The 14,233-nt window shown below is 39.3% G+C and overlaps 2 protein-coding genes across 3 annotated transcripts; one reads left to right on the top strand and one right to left on the bottom strand.

Annotated features, from left to right (window-relative positions):
* Positions 1 to 180: 180 nt before the first annotated feature.
* On the top strand, positions 181 to 819 carry LOC135936797 (histone H4 transcription factor-like). The gene is made up of 2 exons (XM_065479748.1): positions 181 to 217; positions 278 to 819. Exon 2 carries the CDS (start codon positions 281 to 283, stop codon positions 788 to 790), a length of 510 nt encoding a protein of 169 aa, XP_065335820.1. The 5' UTR covers positions 181 to 217; positions 278 to 280; the 3' UTR covers positions 791 to 819.
* A 1,852-nt stretch (positions 820 to 2,671) lies between these two features.
* On the bottom strand, positions 2,672 to 13,806 carry LOC135936238 (putative ATP-dependent RNA helicase TDRD12). Of its 2 annotated transcripts, none has more exons than XM_065478992.1 (28): positions 13,544 to 13,806; positions 12,659 to 12,896; positions 12,343 to 12,599; positions 12,080 to 12,291; positions 11,951 to 12,030; positions 10,530 to 10,903; positions 10,349 to 10,472; positions 10,120 to 10,287; positions 9,480 to 9,671; positions 9,264 to 9,419; positions 8,826 to 9,210; positions 8,251 to 8,441; positions 8,078 to 8,200; positions 7,849 to 7,994; positions 7,621 to 7,788; positions 5,712 to 5,877; positions 5,275 to 5,466; positions 5,014 to 5,221; positions 4,811 to 4,961; positions 4,636 to 4,755; positions 4,441 to 4,579; positions 4,267 to 4,386; positions 3,990 to 4,215; positions 3,801 to 3,934; positions 3,450 to 3,727; positions 3,275 to 3,396; positions 3,007 to 3,114; positions 2,672 to 2,953 (listed from the first exon to the last, which is right to left on the bottom strand). In XM_065478992.1, the coding sequence occupies exons 2-28, from the start codon at positions 12,854 to 12,856 to the stop codon at positions 2,802 to 2,804; spliced, it is 4,890 nt and encodes a 1,629-aa protein (XP_065335064.1). In that variant the 5' UTR covers positions 12,857 to 12,896; positions 13,544 to 13,806; the 3' UTR covers positions 2,672 to 2,801. The 2 variants fall into 2 exon arrangements, with proteins under 2 accessions (XP_065335064.1, XP_065335065.1); XM_065478993.1 differs by having other exon boundaries at positions 12,659 to 12,890.
* Positions 13,807 to 14,233: the final 427 nt, after the last annotated feature.

Raw genomic sequence — 14,233 nt, 5'->3', positions numbered from 1 at the left:
TACCAGCGAGTACTAACTAAAAATAAATAAATTGTAGCATTTACATGTTCAATTCTCTGACGAAACGCCCTTATCGATTTATGTACACACAAAACCAATATTCTACACTCATTGTCAGACTCTTTTGAGTTCATTATTTAAAATTCTTTTGGAGTGAACAGGAGGAATATTTTATCTGCCGTCCCCAGATTTGACGTTTTTCCACAGGAGAATCCAGGTAATGATATTTGAATTAATTAACTCTGGTTATCAATCAGCTCAGCGTCCTCACACGCAGTTAATGGCCAGTGAATCGCTGCAGGAGAGGCTGACCTGCATTTACTGCGATGCGTTCTTCACGACCAAGTCGGGTTTGCGGCAGCACACGCGACTGAAGCACGCAGACGTGCAGATCCGGTGCGACCACTTCCACTGTCCCACCTACTTTCGCACGCCCGAGGAGAAGCGGCAGCACGGGTTGACCGAGCACGTGGTGCACGTCGGCTGCCCCTACTGCGACAAGGTGGTGAAGAACCTGGGCCAGCACATCCGTAACATCCACCCTGAGAAACTGAGCTTCAAATGTCCCTTCAAGAACTGCCGCGGCTACTTCGGCTCGGACGCCGAGAAGGATGCGCATTTGGAACGAGAACACCAGAGCAACTGGGAAAAACGCAAACGATGCCAATTCTGCACGTACACCACCCTGCGCTCGCACAACCTCGAGAGGCACATGAACAACAAGCACCTTGAACTCCGCATCTCTGATTACGTGAATGAGCTCAGGCAGAAGTACAGCACGCAGCTTTGACATTAATGCGCTGCCGTGATTTATATCTAGATATATAATGGGAAGAATTTGAGGAAAATGGAGCATAGTTGCTCTGCTGATCCACAATAAATTACTGAATCTATATGTCAATTTTGCAATGCGTACAATTGCACCAGTTTTCTTTTGCGAAACAAATCACCAACCTCCGTATTTTTCCGAATTTGACCCCCAAAAGTAGTGTTTTGCACCAAATCTGAGAAAGAGAGATAAGAAAAATTCGATTGATTAATTTATAAGTCATTATTTAGTGAAAATAATTTATATTTCGTATGATAAAAGAGTTTAATATTGTATTAATTGATCTTCTATACATAAACGTGTTTTGGAAAAATGCGCAGAATTGCGCGGAAAACATGCAATAATATTTTTGCTATGGAGTGGGGTTTACCGAAAAAATGCGGGTTTTTGATAACTCTACAAGAGAATTGGTTTTAATTTCCTATAAAGTAGTTTAAAATAATGCCAAGTATTCGCATATATTACTTAGAGTAAATAATCTTATTGATATGACGAGTCGTGTTTCCTGCAATGCAGCTTTAAAATTGATAAGCAAAAAGTATTTGATATTTAACGATAATTTCCAATTTGTGCATTTTGGGTTGCACCCAGCAGTTTTTTAGAAGGTCAATTTATTAATTGAATGGATGTATTAATTGTTGCGCGACAGACACGCTTCCAAGTCGGCATTATCCAGCTTTAATCCTGACTAACCCTTAGAGAGAACGGAAATTTTTGTTTGGAACAATGTTCACAGAAAAAATACTGTGAAGTCGATGATGCACTCCACTAATTGTTAGCACCACTTATGCATGTAATCTATTATCTCCCAGACAAGATTTCGGTTTTACTTAGATTGAAAAATTTAAATAAATGTGACATCGTTTCGTCTGGTTATACATATACTAACTCTATTGAGCAACAGCCTGTTTCAGTAAAATTACAACCGCCTGCTAGAGCAAACACAGGCTAGGTGTGTCAGCACATTTAGTATTAGGGTTATAAGAGGATCATTAAATTTAGCGTTGCAAAGCCTCTGCGCATAGTTTGTGAATTGTTTTTTAATTAAGTTTTTGTCCTTACAGGGTTGAACAGAAATATCTTTTTCACAGCAAATCGGGCGCTCTTATTTATTTTGGTCCGACGATCGCCACTCGCCGTTAATATGTATTAATGCTCATGATTTTCAATATTTAAGCTCTCGCAGTTCCCGGAAATAAAACGTATTAAAACAAACAATACGTAGGAAAATCTCTGAACCTGAGCATTAGTTTACAAGGCGCAGGTACGTTGGTTTAATGGGCGTTTAAATCACCTAAAACATTATTGGCGACTTGGTAGCATTTTTCTGTCAGAACATATTTTTCCTTCCTTTTTAGCAAGTTTAAAACTCATTCAAAATATGATTTCAATGATGTTGAGAGCAACGAGATTAATATACACATATTTAGTAATATTTTATATGTAAGGAACGATTAGAGAGACGCATAAAAATTCTCCACTTTCAAAGTAATTTTTACAGTGCATTATATTATGCATGTGATGTAGCATGACTTTTGTTGCTTCATGTTTTGAACCCAATTAAGTTTGTACTGCGTAATTGCATCTTAAGATGCAATATTTTTACCGCATATCTTTTAAAAATTAAATTTACCAACTATGGTGGATCTTTATAGTGATTCACCAATAGATCTAAAATTAGTTGCCCTGCTGATCCGTAATAAACCAAAATTTGAATCTAAAATTACTCCCACAACAGCTCTCTGGAAAAACAATTTGCTAATTATTTTAAGTTGAATGGTAAGCATGTTTAGTTACTGCCTCAAACATATAATTTTAAAAATGTAAATAATAATACCAGAATTAAGTATGAGTTATCCCTGTTTAATTCAGCTGTGAAGAACTTACAAATTAAGTTGCCCAAAGTGTTACAATTAAAATTTATGTTAGGTGTTATAGTTAAAAATTAAAAGAAACAGCAATGATGCTTAGCTCAATCCAGCAATGGATCATAGCGGTCAACATATTTCAGCTTGGCACCTCCCTCACTATCAGCGATCTCGTCAAAGTCATTGGGCAGACTGTCATCAGGCATGATGATGTCAGTGAGCACTCGTTCTTGACCAGTCATCTTGGTGTCCAAATCTGCAGGTAATTAGTTAAGTTATTTTATATCATCTAACCCCGCTGAATCATACTGAAATTGGGCTCTTCGTCATTGTCGCTGTCAACTGTAATTGTCTCAATGGTGTGGGAAGCGCCAATGGTTCCTCTTTCCATGCAGTCCAACCTTGGCCACATCATATCTGCAGATAAATTTTGTTTCGTGTTAAATATTAAATACTATTTTAATAAAGTAAAATTCAGATAAAAAGAATCGTAGATAATTTAAAAATTTAGCTAATCCTTATTTCGAAGTCTTTAAATAATTAGTTTGGAGTAGTTATATAATATGAGATCAGTTACCAAGGCTTTTTTGCAGCTTCAGTTCAACATAGAGGCCACGAGCAAAGTGCGAGCACTTGTTTGGAATCACATATCCAAAGAGGTGCAGGTGGAAGCAGTAAGCTTTGCCTTGGCTATAACACCTGATATTTAAAAAAGATTAATATAATTCACAGAGTCAGGAAAAAAGTCCTACGCAAAGTCGACTTGAGAGGGAGAGATTTGCAGGTAGTAGTCATCAACACCAAAGAGCTGGATTTTAATTCTGATGAACTCTTCAGTCTGGCTCCAGAGAAAATGAGTTTCGTAGCAAGTAGAGATGAGACACGATTTGGGCTGTTTTTCTGCAGCTGGTTTAGCTGCAATTTGAGCCAATTTCTCAACTTTCTTATTTGGGCTCCTTGCGATTTCTTCCTTGCACAGCTCAACTTTTGGCTCCTGCTTCTTCAGACTTTTCAGACGGTCTAGCTGAGTCTGAGAGTGAGATAGAGCGCAGAGAGAAAAATTGAAATAAACCTTACAACAAAATAAAATTATAATAAATTACCTTGAATTCAGTATACTCGCCAAAGAGGTTGGAAATGTCATCAATGGTTACATCAAAGTCCTCTTCATTCAACACCACCTCCTCTTGCTTCACTTCCTTCGGAACTGAATTTTCAGCACCTTCTTCCTCCTCAACTAAATAGTCAGATAAAAAAAATATATAAAACAATATTTTTTACTAAACAAATACCAGGGAATAGCTCCGTCTCGCTTTCGTCAAACTCAATCAAAGCGTCAGAGGAGTTACCAGAATTGTTATCATTTAACCACCAGCACTCTTCTTTTTCAGTTGATGTGAAGATTGCCTCATCTTTCTCAACCAAGGCTCTGGCGACATCAAAATTCTTCTCCTCATTGAACAGTCTGATTAAGTAATGCCAGCCACCAGTCACATCACTCTTCTTCTTCTTAACGACCTACATAAAAAATTAGTAGAAAGCTTCGCTATTTTATCAAAGTTATCTTACTTTGGCAGTCATATTTTGGCTGTCGTCGCACAGAAGCAAGTCAAGCATGGTAAGGACATTTTCCCTGGTCCAGATTTTGCCCATTGCAGGCTCAACTCCGTACAAGCTGCAATCAATGGCCTGGAACATAAATGTAAGTAGTGTCACACACCAAAAGGGAATAAGTAAAGTTACTTGGCAAGGGAGTTTCTTCAGTAGATGGTCAGGCAGTGGTAGCACGTGGTTGCACTGGACTCTTTCTTCAAGACCTTCATCTACGAAATATAACAGAACATCCTCATTTGAATGCTTCTTGATTTGAGCTCGACTCCAGCTGCAAATAATTTAATCAACTTTTGTGACAGTTTGAAAACAAATTTTATCAGTTACGTTTGGTTCCTAGGGTTTTTGGCAAGCACAAATGCACCTTCCTCTTTTGGAGCATCTTTCCAAGCAGCTTTCTTCAGTGCGTTCTGGTGGTTGCACAAATCATTTGACAGGTTTTCCAGTCTGGAAAAAGTCAACACAAATTAAAGTTTGTGAAAACTGGTTACAGGTTTCTAACAAATCGCTGAAGCATGCGGGCTGCACAAAGAATTTGCTGGGAGAGTCGATGAAGGAAACATTCACAGGCACCACCTCATTCATGGGCAGAAAAGCAAAATCTGCAGGATTGTCCACTTTTTCCTTCATGGGTACACTTGAAGCCAGAATGCCTGAAAATTTAAATACAAAATACTGGCAGAAGAGCAACTCTGGCATAGTAACCTGTCTTCTTTAGCTCAGGCAGAGCAATTTTTGCCTCATCGCAGAGCTGTTTCAGTTTTTGCAAGTGCTTTTTGTTGGCAACCGCTACCTTGACTTGAATCAATCTCTCAGCGAAGGAAAACACTTTCACATGGGTGTCTTTGGACGCGGAAGCCTGCACGCACTCCATGGGATCAAGCCAGAGAGTTTCTCCAAGACTCAAAGCGATCTTAAATTGCATGTTAATTATTGCAAAAAGTTAAGCTAAAGTTAAGAACAAACCTTTCCAGAAATGAAGAACTGTTTGTTGCCCATCCTTCGAGACATCATTTCAGTCCAGTTCTTGACAAATTTGTCAGCAGTTTTGGACCACTCAGTTTCCTCGTCTCGTGGCATCACACCGCACAAAAACACGTCCACTGTGTATGGAGGTATTTGCCGGAAGTGTTTAGGCAGGTGTAACAATTTGCTGCTCTGCAATGCAATGTAAATTAACCAGTTTTTAAGATTGAAAATAATTAATATAGTTTGGCCTTTCTTTATGAAATAGCGTTACTAGAATTGTACCCATCAGGACAGCTTTTTGCAATCAATTCCCATTGATGAACTCAATACTTCCTAATGGGGACCATATTTCTAATTCCAATATTTTTATGAAATCATCCCACTTTACATCTTAATGCATTTTTCATGTTGAGAGGACTTAGCCGCAAAAATACCTCCTTCAATGCAGTCCACCCCTCATCCAGTGATTTGATCTTCACTGTTACAGGCTCTCCTTCATTGTTCTTGAAGACAATTCTCACGATTCTGACCCGCTGGAAAATCCCTGGTTTCGTCTCAATGGCGCATGTAACTCCGAACTGGACGTTCTTTAATGAAATTCTACAAATATAAAATGCATATTTTTTATTCAAATAAAATTCAAACTATTTGTGTTGGGCTAAGTATACGATTGCTTTATTATAAATTTCACACGATAATCGCTTCAAGTTACAACCTCAAATACGATATTTCTATTTCTCTATATTTAAAAAAAGTTTAGGGTTACCACGATTAGCATAATATATTTTATTTGACATTGGAATATCAGTTTATCAAAGTAAATTTCTTCCTGGTGTAGTTCTTAGGCGGCTGCTGTATCGCCGTCTGTATGGCGTTGTCGAAGAGTTTGCTTCTGGCCAATGTGGGGCTGCTACAGTTGGACTTGGGCCAACTGTCAGTTGTATCTTGCTGAAGCTGAGTTTCAGGGTAAATTTGGTTTTCATCCTCAACTTTGTCAGGTTCGTGTTCTGAGGGTGGCTTGATTCGGGGATGCTTTTTCACTGTCGCCTTGGGTGGATCTTCAGTCTGTCTGTCCTGAAGGTCTTTCGAGTCAGGAAACAGCCTCGGTTTCTTAGATTCAAAATCTCTAACGCCGCCCTTGACAGACGCCTCAGACTGATCGAGCCTGTGTCCCAAAGCGGGCTTGCTTCTGGGCCTGCTCCAGTTTGCATTGCTGCGACCCTCATTGTCATTACGTCTATACATGACTTGACGGCTATGCATGGTACGATTCATGCCCTCTTCAAGGGAGACGTTGAACACCTTGATGACCATGTCCATTTCACCAAACACAGACACAATTTCTCTTCTGATGACGTCCCAGTTAAAACGATCCTTCCCACAGCAGATTCTTGGCATGGCAAGCTGGTTGATGCGCAAACCCTCGCACAACCGCCGCAGTTCATACAGACAACTCCGGATGTCCTCCAGCTGTGGTGTGCAGAACCTGGAAGTTTTCTTGGTCACCAAGCAGAAGATGAAGCGGTCATGGCAGTTAAGGTGAGCCACCTGGCCGACTTTCTTGCGCTGCTGATAGAGCTGTTCGCGTCCACCAAACTTCTCCTTGAACTGCACAGCAATTCCTCCACCCATGTAAAAATCCTCAGCCACGCAGTGCACCAGAGAGTACGGACACGTGAACAGGTCACCAGACAGTTCATGTAGTTGCAGCTGGCCCTCACAATCAGTGGACAGCTCGTGCTTCTCCTCTGTCGGTATGACCTCTTGCGTCTCTGTCGGTGCGACCTCTTGCGCCTCAGTGCTGCAAAGCATGCAGAGAAAAACTTACTTGCTAGACATAAAACATATTGAACTAACAGGATAATGCTATACATTTAAGACATTTTCAAGTTTCAGTCAGCATTAAACGGATTTAAATGCAGTCTCCAACATTTCTTAGAGCAAAACCATCATAACTAATGAGAACAGCTACACAACCAGAGAAATAAATCAAAAACAACATCGATTGCAATATTTAATTTGTTACTCCTACACAAATATTTTTTTTAGCTTTTTATAATAGCTAAATATTTAATTGAGTGAGATTTTCAAAAATTCAAGATGTAATTTATAGGATTCTTTGTAAATTATTGGGCCACTGAAAGATTTTAATACATTAAACCACACGCAGAACCATGTAGATTGAGCATCTTTCTATTATCCATTCAAGAGTGGCTGTTTGTTAACAATGAGAAAAATCTTAGTTATAGTTTTTCAGGAATCTATTACACCAATGCGCCAGACTAGAGAAATGTTGTGCAAAAAATTGTGATGGTATCTCAATCTCTATTATCCCCTACTAACCTGCTTTTCTCTTGACTGAAGTGTTCATCAAGGTCCATAGCCAGGGCCAAATGCTGCTCACTGCTGGCTTCAGTCACGTTGCCCTCATCATCTTTGTGCTCCTGCACTCTGACTGAGAAGTGTGAAGCGTCATGCACATGTGACACTTGCACTTTCACCTCGCCAGATCTGAAGAGAAAAATGTTTAGGAAATTCGAACATTGGATTGGTTTATCTCTATTTTAATACTTTGGAAAATCAGCAGCTGGAATGTCAGTCTGATCCAGAACGTGTCTGTCAGCACACAAGTTCATTTCGGCACAAACGCCGAAAGCACACACCTTGGGGCACAATGGACTCAGGCTTTTCTCCTGTTCCTTTCTCTTTCTGATAATCTGCGATAGTAAATTGCAATTAATCATAGATTATCTACGAAGATTGAATCCCTCAATTTGTGTAACTTCAAATAACCACGTACCTCTGCTTTCATGCTCACTTGCTCGGGAATAGGGCCCCCCGCTCTTTTCTGGAAATCGACGAGAGTCAAAATACACTTCTCATCACAATCCACGTCCACAAAGATGTGAATCTTGGGTCCTTTCTGCTTTTCAAAAATATAATTACAACCGACACAAATTTCCGATTTTTTACCTTCTGTTTGAGTGCAATTGAGTCGAACAAGGAGGACATGCGCAGGAAGTAGGCATACTTGGATTGAGGGACGGAGTAATGGAGTAAGATATCAGCATCTGAAATGGCCAGCGAGGGCAGAACGTCATCGCTGGCAACTAGAACTGGGCCTTTACCGCCAGCTGACAGCTCGGCCCATTTCTTCTTCAGGGCTGCAAAGAATAAATAATGAAGCAAACAGCCTTTTATCTGATGTACATTATGCGTTTGTCACAGCGCAAAAAATTCACTGAACTAAGTGACATCCTGCAGTAGTTTGTGTAATATTAATTTACTATGGTTAATATTTTATTTAAGAGAAATTATAAGTTTACTAATTGTAAGCAATTGGATTAAAATTAACTATAGCATGACTATACAAAATTAATACAAACCTTTTTTAATCCCGGAAATCTTGCACTAATTTTATTTAAGTAGATTTTGGACAGGATTTTTCCAGTCAGATTTTACTAAGCATTTAATTTTTAAATTGACTTGGAGGAAAATGGAATTACAACTAAAATTTTGGGCTGCAGCAAAGGAACTTCTAACCATACCTGAAGTTTTTCCCTTCTCTTCACCATTTACAGCCACAATCAAATTGGCGCATGCAGCCTGCAGCGCGGAGCCCAGTTCCAAAGCAGTCTCATTTTCCCCGCAGCAGATTAGGATGTTGGCCTTTCCATGTCTCTCCCTGACAAAGTTGACTGCCTGGTGCATTCTGCTGTCGCCAGACACTACTGTGATCATGGGCTGGACTTGACCAAACATGAGCAGTTCAAAGCCAGCAGACACTACAGTCACTGGCTTGTTCAGACATGTGTTGACGGCCCATTTTTCTAGCATTGGGTGCCACTTGCGCGCCGTAAGCACCAGCTGGATGTCCACTTGATTCTCTCGATTGCTCATCTCCTCCTGACACATGTTGAGGATCTCTTCCACCTGTGACAAGAGCTCACATAATTTAAGACTCAACTGAAATTACGATTTATCACCTCTTCTTTGCATTTCTCGATCAATATATCTGCATCATCTAAGACAACAATGCTCAGTTTTGTCAATTGAATTGACATTCCTTGGTAGTACTCATTCAGGCTTTTAAACACACCAGGTGTAGTCACCAGGACGTGACAACCATTGAACAATTCAAGCTAGAACATCGAAGATGATGATGGTTAAAATTTGGAAAATGTTAGCCAGCAAAATATTACAGCAGCTCTACTTGGATCCTGTTCGCCATTTCTCAAGATGATCTTCACTCTTGACTCAGGTTTAGGCCGGTTTGCAATTGGATTTGCAAACTTGTTTGTCGCCACAAGATGCTTCAGGTTGGCCTCAAGACCTTCAGCCTTCATGCTGGACGAGCAAAGAACCAAAGCAGTAGGCCCAAAGGGAGCTTGTTCCTAAAAAATACCAAGTTTGACGAATAATTACATTCAAGGTTTAAATTATCATGAGCGTCACATAAAAAATCACACTAATCGTTTTTTCTGGCAGCAACTTCTATCATCTTGCATAGAAAAATCGCCTAAGACTTGGGAGATTAATATCAGATTCAATATCTGGTATAAACCGTGTTTAGAAACTAACTCAAATGTATGAATCAAATTTGGCCAAAAGCTAACACTGCTACATTAATCAACAGGCAGTTAAGTTTTAGACAGCAGCTTTGTATTTTGGTTGAAGTGGTTAATAATAACTTAAGATTATACTTTAATTTTAACGAGTACCTAAATTTTTCATCACTAAAAAACCTTTCTATGTCAATTATTTTAGTTTCCAACACCCAGTAAAATTCATCCTAACTTCACAGCCTCCTAAAACTGAAAATTAAAGGATTGGACACACTACCTTGCCTCTGCATTGATCCAGAAGTATGCTGGCCAGTGGGGCTAAGAAGCCCATGGTCTTGCCAGTATCAAGTGCCCCAACAGCAATCACGCTTCTTCCCCTGCAGATTGACGGCCACATATACTTCTGTATGTTTGTTGGAGTCACAAAACCAGCCTTCTCCAACACCTGGAAAACAAAGCAAGTGTGATACATCAAGAGGTTAAGGGGGGGGGGGGGGATGACGAACCCTAATAATGTCGGTTAGAAAAGGAGCAGAGGAGAGCAGGGTCAGTGGCTTCTCTTGCTGGAAATTCAACACCAATACAGGCAAATGCGGACTCTTCATGTTGACAAGAAGATTGCTCAACCTCCTGGAACCACATATATAGTTAAACAAATTTAAGCATATTATTTGATTATGCGTATACTTTTCAGCCGATTCACTGTCGTCACCAAATTTCATGTTAGATAACTGCTTGGAGAGTTGCGATTCATCAATGTTCATGTTAAGTCTTTCAGCTTCCTTTTCCGCCTCCCTCTTCTTCCTCGCCTTTGAAGTACTCCAGATATCAGATCCACCGCTCTCAACATTCTGAGATTCCTTTTGGTTGTTGGAATACGCCTGGAGAGCAGCCCTTAATCGCTGCTGTTCTCCAGGGCTATTTACTGGTACTGGATGGCCCGGGTTGGTTGCTCTAGGAGAACTTGGCATTTCAGAGTGCTGCACAGCTCCATTGCTGACCAAACTCTTTTCTCCATTTATGTGTAAATTGGCGATGCTTTCATTGACCTGGGGTGATGCCTGCAAAAATGAGCTCCTGTTTAAAGTCATTTCCTTCATGTAGCTATTAGATAACAACTACTGCTATAATTAATAGATGCTGTGGCAGCGACTTGTGCACCTAATTACAAGTGGCAGCAAGCGGCAAACAACTGGCAAGGAAAATACCAGCGCTATTACCTGATATTGCTCTGCTAAGGAGAGTTGACTGAATTTTGAGTTACTAGGCAACTTGACATGTTACAGTTCTGTGCAGGTTGCCTACCTTTCAGCTTTAAAGTGTCTTAAATTTTACTATCAGGAAATAACTTGAACTTAATTGTTTAAATAATTTAGGAAGCGGTGATTTTGACTTGTCATTATTGAATGTCATTATGTAAGAATATCTATTTTTAACTTAACCATCACTGCTAACAAATTGAACCAGTGCAGGAATAAAATCAAGAATATGGTAGTACGATCAACATTTACATATCTAAATACAGAATCTGACAAGTTTCAACAGTTAAAATACCAAACTAGCAATCTTGTACTATTTTTGTTGAACTAAAAAAAATACCAGCATTATACAAAAAAACAACTCTTCATAATTTTAAAATGAAGTTCTGCTCCTGAAGATCAGAAGCTTGTAAATTTCAAAAGAAAATGGCAAGTGCTACAGAATCAATGTTTCAATTCAAAGCTGCGTTGTATCAAAATTCAGTAGGAATATAGATGGCTAAATCTACTAAATTATCAGATTCTACTCTCCCCGCTTTCACCACGGAGCTTTGAGCGGTTAGACAACAATTAATCATTCTCTTTATATTCCCCCCCCCCTCCCAAAACGACTACTCTTGGTAGATTTAACAAATCATTTAAAGAAATAAGTTTTTTTCTGCCAAAAACCTTGGATTCCCAGGCCATGATGGTGTTTTCAAAAACAATCTCTTTTGATCATGACCTTTCTCACAAATCTTTGAAAAAATTAATTTAACCCAGTAATAATTAATGTAAACTGATATAATATATATATATATTAGGATATCAATCATTATTTAGTAGCAATAAGTAGGTGTAACATCTTACAGGAAAGACTGGAATGATGTCAGGTCCTAGAAATCCTTCCCTCAAGTTAGCAATCGCAACAACTGCTTCCACCACAAGTTCTATGAAAAAAAATATTACATAGCCTGTGCATAAAATCTGACAAATTACCTTTGTGGAACTGCTCGCTGTCAAAGACTGCATACTGACATTGTGTGAGGTATTTTGAAAGGGACTCGGTCCTCACATTATTTTCAATGTACAGAAACACGTCTCCGATGGCGTGCATCTGCTGTCCCTGATTCCAAGAAAATTTGCAAGGACCCTTTCTCAGCAAACCTCGCACCTTATCCTCCGCGGCAAGTACCCAGTTGTTGCTCTTCCTATAATTGCAAGTTAAATACAGTCTATACTCAAACAGTATCACTTCCGACCTCAAAACTTGCTTGTTCATATTCTCATCAAATTGGAGTTCTGCTGGGATGATTCCCCGCAGTTGGAAGAGATAGGCTTGAGGCCACATTTTCAGTGCCCAGGCCGGCAAAGAGTGCATCACCCGCACATCTGACAGGTAGTTCCCATAGTCCACGAGGAACACTTTGGCCGTCAGAAAATCATGCTCAAAATGGCCAATCTCACAAATTCTGGCACGGACCCATTCTTTCCTCTTAGGATGCTCCACAGCGACAAGCTGGGCAGAAGCAAAAATTATATCGCACAGAAATGTGAAAAATGTACCAAATTCCTTACACATCCAAGCGTTGGGAATGGAGCAGGTTCAGCATCACGAAAAGCGTTGCTCAGTTTCGTTTCAAGCGCAATCAAATCTTGGTTATCTCTGCATGACTTATACCCCCAAAACAGAGCAGGGTTCACAATTTCACCAACAGTGATGGTGAAGTTGGTCAGGGAGTCTCTGTACTGCGCTATGTCTTTAACTTGATGCATTGCTTTATGCGTCCATTTAGCTTGCAGTTAGCGGCTGAAACTTTGAAATATTATAATATATGTATATCATACCGATCATACCTTGCATTTTAATAGAAAAATCACGAATTCATGCAGACGTGTACATACTTTTAACGCTAAAATTGAATTTTTATCATGATTTTATTCACCAGTGTAGAACAATGTGTAATGAAATGTAAATAATTCACAATACATAGTATGTATTACATAATTTTGTGATAGATACATAATCTATGTATGTACACATACAATCTTATGCATGACATTGTGATGACATTATAATATGCATACATAGAAGATTTATTTTATCATCGTGTGTTGCATTGTCAATATAGATTATGTACATATGTATGTATGTATCATACATGCAAAATGTACATACATACATTTGGAAAAATCATGTTTTCGGCGCCGAGTAACAGTTTTCGCCACCCCTACTTTAACATGGGATTCTCTGGATTCTCATAAGAACTGGCGAGATGTGTAACCCGGCAGAAACTGTAACTTTACCATACATACAAGTGGACACATCGAATATACATAAATCAACGCGCTTCTAATTAGCTAAAGAATAATAAATTTTACTGTGTGTGCATATCAAACAGTGAAATGATGTATGTATGTAATATGAGTAGATAAATACATTAAATACATACGTATTCTTACCTAATTATGTAGTTTATTTCACGATGTTAGGTAGCAACGGCCAGTGGCATAAAATATTAAATTGCATACATACACTTTAAAAAAAACTCTTATCACTTCTGGTATTTTTAGTAGTTAATAATAATTAAAAATCACCTCGATAAGGCTAAGCACGGCTTAAAATAGTTCTAGCGAAGATTAATTTAGCGATATTAAGGAATTAGGTTAAGGATGATTCTGAGGAAGCGTGCAAACCGTTGAACCAAAAATGTAAAATGAGGGAAGAGGAATGTATGTGGTCATGTATGTATGAGGTGTGAGGTTGAGAAGGAGACTCGAGGGGAAACGATGACAGTTTCAGTTTCCAGCTTTCGGATCGAGTATGAAGCAGGGATGATGATAGAAACAGAGGTGACGTACAAAGTGACATTATTTATTATTTCATTTCTTACAAAGTCCTCATTAACTCTATGAGAAATGAGAATTTGATTACTATGAAATGGCGTTATGTCCAGACCTGCTTTCAAGCGAAAAGCGAAAATGCACACCCGCCACTCACACACTCTCGCCCCGCCTCGTTCAAAAACACTTGATACAATATGTTGTATCTTGTTTCGACCCGCTCGTGGGGCTTTGCTCACTCAGCAAGCAGCAGTCAGTGTTCTCAGCACTCAGCATTATTTGATGGAAACAGAAAAGCGAAAAATATGT

Source organism: Cloeon dipterum, chromosome 2, assembly GCF_949628265.1.
Source record: "Cloeon dipterum chromosome 2, ieCloDipt1.1, whole genome shotgun sequence".
NCBI classification, from domain to species: Eukaryota; Metazoa; Arthropoda; class Insecta; order Ephemeroptera; family Baetidae; genus Cloeon; species Cloeon dipterum.
Note: the sequence above shows the minus strand (reverse complement) of the source record. Positions and strands in the feature narration are given on the sequence as shown.